This window comes from Galeopterus variegatus, unplaced genomic scaffold (genome assembly GCF_000696425.1).
Source record: "Galeopterus variegatus unplaced genomic scaffold, G_variegatus-3.0.2 Scaffold233, whole genome shotgun sequence".
In the NCBI taxonomy this organism is placed as follows: Eukaryota; Metazoa; Chordata; class Mammalia; order Dermoptera; family Cynocephalidae; genus Galeopterus; species Galeopterus variegatus.
Genome location: NW_007726344.1, coordinates 187,311 through 193,248, shown reverse-complemented (window position 1 = coordinate 193,248; position 5,938 = coordinate 187,311). Strand labels below are relative to the sequence as shown.

Sequence of the window (5,938 nt, the reverse complement as noted above, 5' to 3'; positions counted from 1 at the left end):
CACATGTTCTCACTTATTGGTGGGAGCTAAAAATAAATTCACACACACACACACACACACACACACACACACACACACACACACACAAATACAGGGCGGGGAGAAGAAGACGTAACAACTACAGTTCCTTGAAGTTGCTACGGCAAGCAAACAGAAAGGACATTGTCGGGTGGGAAGGAGGAGAGGGAAGAGGGAGGGAGGTTTCAGTAATGGGCCATAATAATCAACCACATTGTATATCGACAAAATAAAATTTAAAAAAAAATAAAAGTATATATATATACTTTTATTAAAGTATATATATATAAAATAAAGCGGTAAATGTAAGTGTTTCCCTAAGTTCTGTGAGGCTCTCAGCAAATCAATTGAACCTAAGGAGGGGGTTGTGGGGACACCGATTTATAGCTAGTCAGTCAGAAGTTCCAGAGGCTTGGACTTGCTACTGGACTCTGAAATGGGGGCAGTCTTGGGGACTAAACCCTCACCCCGTGGGATCTGACGCTATCTCCAGCTAGACAGTGTCAGGATTGATCTGAATTGGAGGACACCCAGCTGGTGTCCACTGCAGAACCAGTTGCTTCTTAGGGTATGGGAAAAAAAAAACCCACACATCTGGGGTCAAAAGCATGTTGTAAGAGTGGGGTGGGAGAAACCAAGTGTGTTTTTTTGCCCACCTCCCCACAAGAGTCTTGTAAATCCCGTGTGTCCTCTCCTGCCTAAGCCCTCAAACCCTCCTGCCTTCTCGTTCCACCCCATCACGACATGCCCCGACCCCGCTGCCTTGGCCTCCTCTCTGCCCATGCAAATGGCAAAAGCATAAAGATGCTTAAAGAAAATGCAGGTAGAAACATCAAGAGTAGTAAAGCCCTTCTCAACAGACTAAGCTGTAAAACATAAAATAAATACAGGGACAGGTTGGACTTTGTAAGAATTTGCAACGTCTGTACAAAAACAAAGCACCAAAAGACTGAAGAGATAAACTGAAGAAAAATGTTTCCAAAATAGACAATGGGGAATATTCTTCATATATACAGCTCTTAAAAATCAATTTTAATGGGCCAGCCCGGTGGCGCACTCAGTAGAGTGCGGCGCTTGAGCGCGCGGCGGCGCTCCCATCGAGGGTTCGGATCCCATATAGAGACCGGTCCGCTCACTGGTTGAGCGTGGTGCAGGCGCGACACCAAGGGTTGCGATCCCATTGCCGGTCATGGTATGGGCGCGACACCATGGGTTGCGATCCCGTTACCGGTCACGAAAAAAGACAAAAAGGAAAAAAAAATCAATTTTAAGAAGATGCAAAACATACCGAAAAAATAGTCAATGGACACAAAGTACCTCAAAAAATAAACACAAATAACCAATGAACACAGATGTCTGCCTCAATAAGAATAAAAATGGAAACCACAGGAGCCTGTTTTAGTGCATCAGAACACTCCAGGCGGCCCCGGCAGTGGGCAGTGGGGAAAGGCGGGTGGTCAGCCTTGCAGGTACAAACCACCGCCCACCCGGGAACCAGGCCCCTCATGCTAGCTACCTCAGGACAGCTAGCTACCTCTAGCTGGGAAAAGCTGCATACAAGAGGTGATGACAGCAAAACCTAAGAAACACCCCCAAACAGCTCAGCACAAGCAACGGCAGCATCTCCGTGAACCCACATCCACATTTGGAAGGTCTCAATGCCTGGAAGAGCTGGGGAGCTGACCACGGCCTCGCTCACCACAGCAAGGGCACCCAGCCCACTTACCTCCTTGGGCTGCTGCCTCCTGAACACCCATTTCCAGCTGTCCACACGAAGGGCCTCCTTCACTAAGTGCCCCTGGACCCAGCTCAGGAGCCCCGCAGAACTGGGCAGTTCCCGTTCATTCCCACCCACTCGCCCGCGATTCTACACAGAGTCCTGCTCGCAACTGTGAGTTCTCACCAAGGGTTGCTGCCCGCCTGCTTCTCCAACAGCAACCTCTTCTCGTCTTCGGAAAACTGTAAGTCCAGTTCAAAAGAATTAGTGTCCAGGTCATGGATGTACTGTTCTATGTTGCTGCCTGACCTCTGCGGCGGGCCGGTGTCCGAGGCAGAGAGGGAGTGGGAGGAGGAGGAGGCCGACACCTGCATGCAGCCAAACTGGCTCAGGAGGTTGTCGTACTGCAGAAAGGAAAAACGACAAGAGCGCCTTAATTTGCCTCTATGGCCCAAAGGCCACACGCCGCCTGCCACTGCTGAGCTCTCACCACACAGGGCCTGCAGGCTTCCTGCTGCCCCTGGCCAGTGTGGGCAGCTCTGACTCCCCTCCACTGGATGTCTGGCCACTGAACCAAGGCAGGGTTGGCTCCTGCCTGGTCTGGGTCCCTCTTCTGATAGGAACAGGAGCCAGAGAGAGGCTAACCTCAGTCTTCATCTCCAGGGAAGGGCCCAGGACCCTCACCACAGGGTGGCACCAACAGTGCAGCAGCAGCCTGGGGCCTGCTGGCTCTGTGAAGCCCCTGTGCTGCCCTGCCTGGAGGTGGAGATCGGGGAGAGAAGGGACCAAGATGCACCAAGTGCAGAGGCACGGGGCAGACAGGCAGGACATTGGCACTCAGGCACCCTCCTCTTTGGCCCCAGGGTCTTACAATTTCTGAGTCTATGGTGGGCACTGGATATTTGACTAACCACATTCAATTTTTTAAAAAATACTACTTTAAATCTCAGCAAAGATTAACTAAACTTGATGTAGACAAAGTTGCCTGTGCACTAACACTCTGCTAGGGCCGCTGACAGGGCCAAAGAGCCCCCACCACAGACCTGGGAAGGTGTGGCCCCCTGGACAGTGACCTCCCAGGCTGCAGACCCCACACCTGAGCCCTGCTGAGGCCAATGCAGAGGAAGAAGAAAAGACGCCACCAACAAGGGCTGAGACAAGTACACAGCAAGTCCTGCCACATCCTCCGTGCCCCAGAAAGAGGGCCCCAGGTGGTACCCCTGCACCCTGTGTGTACCCACCACCACACTGCTGCCCCAAGCATTCATGCCCGCATAGCCATATGGCATGCCCTGACCCTGGTGCATTCTCTACTGCCTCTGTGAACACGCCCCGGCACGAGGTACCTCTGCGTAGCATCTCAAAATTTAGAGAGGCTACCAAGGGCCCCCCACCTACGGGTCACACAAGCCATCAGAGCCAGCGAGGAGGCTGGTAGCATGATACAGGGAAACCAAGGCTCAGAAACTGGCCCAAGGGCACACCCTGCTGGCCAACAGGGACCTCCAAGCCAGCTGCTGTGTCTTTCCAATGCACCGCTGCCTCTCCTGTCGCAGGGGTGCCCACTCACCACCACAACCATTGCACACTCGGACCCTCCTCCCTCTCAGGGGCCCCACGTTTTTTCCCCCATGGAAAGCTCCAGATTCTCTAGCCTACTCTCCACTCTCCTCTCCTAAGTGGCACTCAGTACAGACCCAGGCCTAGGAAGATGTGTGGACGATGGGGACACCCGGCTGGAGTGAAAAGCTTGCCAGTGGGCAGGTAAGACACGCCCAACTCCGCTGGCCCAACACTGACCCTCACTCCAAGGAACACCACAGGCTAACCTGCCACCCCCCAGTCCTGGGTGCAATTTCTGCAGGATTGGCAGGCCCAGAAGGCATGGCACTGAGGCTCCCATCAGTCCCTGCTAGCCACAACCCGAGAACCACATCATCTAGGAGCATCTGGGGCAGCATGCAGAGAGGGCAAGACTACAGGTTCCTGGGATGAGCCCTCTGCGGCCTGCATGTGGGTGGCAAGTGGGCAGAGGTCAGCACAGGCTGCTCTCCCAGCCTGGCCCCCTTCAAGTTTGGGCACAAAGGGCATTTCGGGATAAGAAAGGGGGGAGGGGGTGTGCATTGTACTGCAGGTAGGAGACATAGGGAGCCCTTGACCTCTGAGGGTTGATACCAGTAGTAATTTCAACTTAGTTTTGGACGACTTTTAGATAAAATCTAGAGTTCCTCAGTCAACTAAATTGGAACTCTGTACACGGTGACTCATAAGACTCAGCCACAATGACAGGAGTCAACCAGAAAAGTGGAAAATCAATGATAAAAGCTTTTTAAAGCATATTTAAATATGGAGGGGGTGGGCCACAGTGGAGGATGTATCAAGAGCTCAGACAAAATGAGACTGAAGATGGGAGGAGGGCAACAGGTCACTGTGGCTCACTGCACCCTTCCGTACCTTTTGTATGTGTCACAACCTCCATAATATGGAGTTTAAAGGACAAAGTATACAGACCCTGTATCTGCAGTCAAGCCCCAGGTATCAAGCAGCCTCAAAGCCCATGATGGCAGCTTCCCACAGACCCAGGGGGCCACACCCTCCGGACTGTGCGGCCCTGCTCCCACCAACCACCAGGGCAGACAGGGACCAGTGTCCACCCTCCAACATCATGTCATCCCCAAAGGTCCAAAGCAGCAGCACCAGGCTTCTCTTGGAAGGACAAGCAGCATTCTAGAACATCTTAAGACACAAGGATGAAAAAACCAAGAGAAAGGCAAATAGTGATAGCCAGCCAGGAGGCTGCATCCGGGAGCCCAAGGAGGAGTGCAGGACGAGCACAGGCTGCAGCTCCCACTTGCCCAGACCCTCACCAGAATCTGGCTCCAATTCCACCCCTCTGGATGAAAATTCACCAGAATATTCACAGCTGAGGGAATGAGAAAAAGGAACCAGCCCACCAGGGCTTCACTGGCCACTCTCTCATGGCAGCAAAGCATTCAACCATTAACAGGCCTAGGACACGAGCTCAGAGTCTTCCCTGAGGCTGCTGATTACAGCCGTGGTGCCGGGCACTTACGTTGCCATAGCAGTCCTCGTCATCTTCTGACATAGCCGGTAAGTAGGCAGTGAGCTTCGGAGGTGTCTGCTGATGCAGATTCTCCCACGTGATGGACTCAAAGAAAGGATGGGCTTTGAGAGGGCCATACCCTTCCATTTCTTCACAGCCTAACCGCTTCGTGGCATCTAACACCTTAAATAGGAGTCAAGACAAGTCACTGTCAGGGTTACAACATAATTTTGACAAAAAATAAAACAAAAAAACCTCTTTGAGTAATTCTTTTCATCTCTCAGTATCTCCTAGGAAGAGCAGGGGCACCATGGCCTGTCCGCCCACTCCCACAGAGCTCCAGGGACAACTGAGGCACACTCTGGGGTTCCTGTTACCTCTCTCCAAGCTCTGCCTTTTTACCTCTCAGAGGTGAAAACCAATCTCAACCTCAATATATAATGACTAACAGCAAATATTCATTTAAATACAGTTAAAAATCCTAAAACAAGAGGAAGATGAACTTACTGACTTTGATAACAAAGAGAAGGAATAATTAGTCTGGACAGCAAGCCTTTCCAGATGTGCAGTGGAGCATCCCTGTGGCTCTGCTCCCAGGGACTGAGCTGCACCCCCCACACCCTCACTACATCACTAAGGGGAGAGCCACAGGAAAGAGACAGGTAGGACAGGTGGAGAGAGAGTGGTTATGGTATTCTCCCAGCTCAATAGCAAGTGGCACGGGGGCCTGACCCTATAGCCTGTATGCTAAGGCAGTACTGACCCTTCTTCCAAAGAATCAAGGTAAGGAGGGAAGCCCTGAGTCAAGAGCACAAAGGGCCCAGGACACTCAGTTTCTAGAATGTATGCTAATATGCCTTTCCCAGGTAAACTGCTTTGCTGTATTACCAGGGTTAACCTTTAAAATCTTCGTGTACCTTCTCTAAAGTTGACATCTACAAATGTCACTGAAGTAGGATGTACAGCCATCTGCCACTGTAAAAAGCCAGTCACTCCAGCTTCAGTAACTCCAAATGCTATGCAATGTTGATAAGCAAACACAAAATGATATGGTAATTTCCTTTCTCATTTTTAGTTTATTATTCCTGATACAGTAGTTTCCTATCAAAAATCAGGCACGGGGGGGGGGGGGGTTAGCT

The 5,938-nt window shown here is 51.4% G+C and overlaps 1 protein-coding gene across 2 annotated transcripts in view; it reads right to left on the bottom strand.

Moving 5' to 3' along the window:
• The window catches only part of PDPK1 (3-phosphoinositide dependent protein kinase 1), a 47,048-nt gene that overhangs the window by 18,721 nt on the left and 22,389 nt on the right, over nt 1–5,938 (bottom strand). For both annotated transcript variants that reach the window (XM_008566270.1, XM_008566271.1), the window contains 2 exons: nt 4,809–4,982; nt 1,922–2,139 (listed from right to left, as the gene is read on the bottom strand). In XM_008566270.1, the coding sequence (XP_008564492.1) occupies nt 1,922–2,139; nt 4,809–4,982 (392 nt within the window). The remainder of the gene's footprint in view (nt 1–1,921; nt 2,140–4,808; nt 4,983–5,938) is intronic.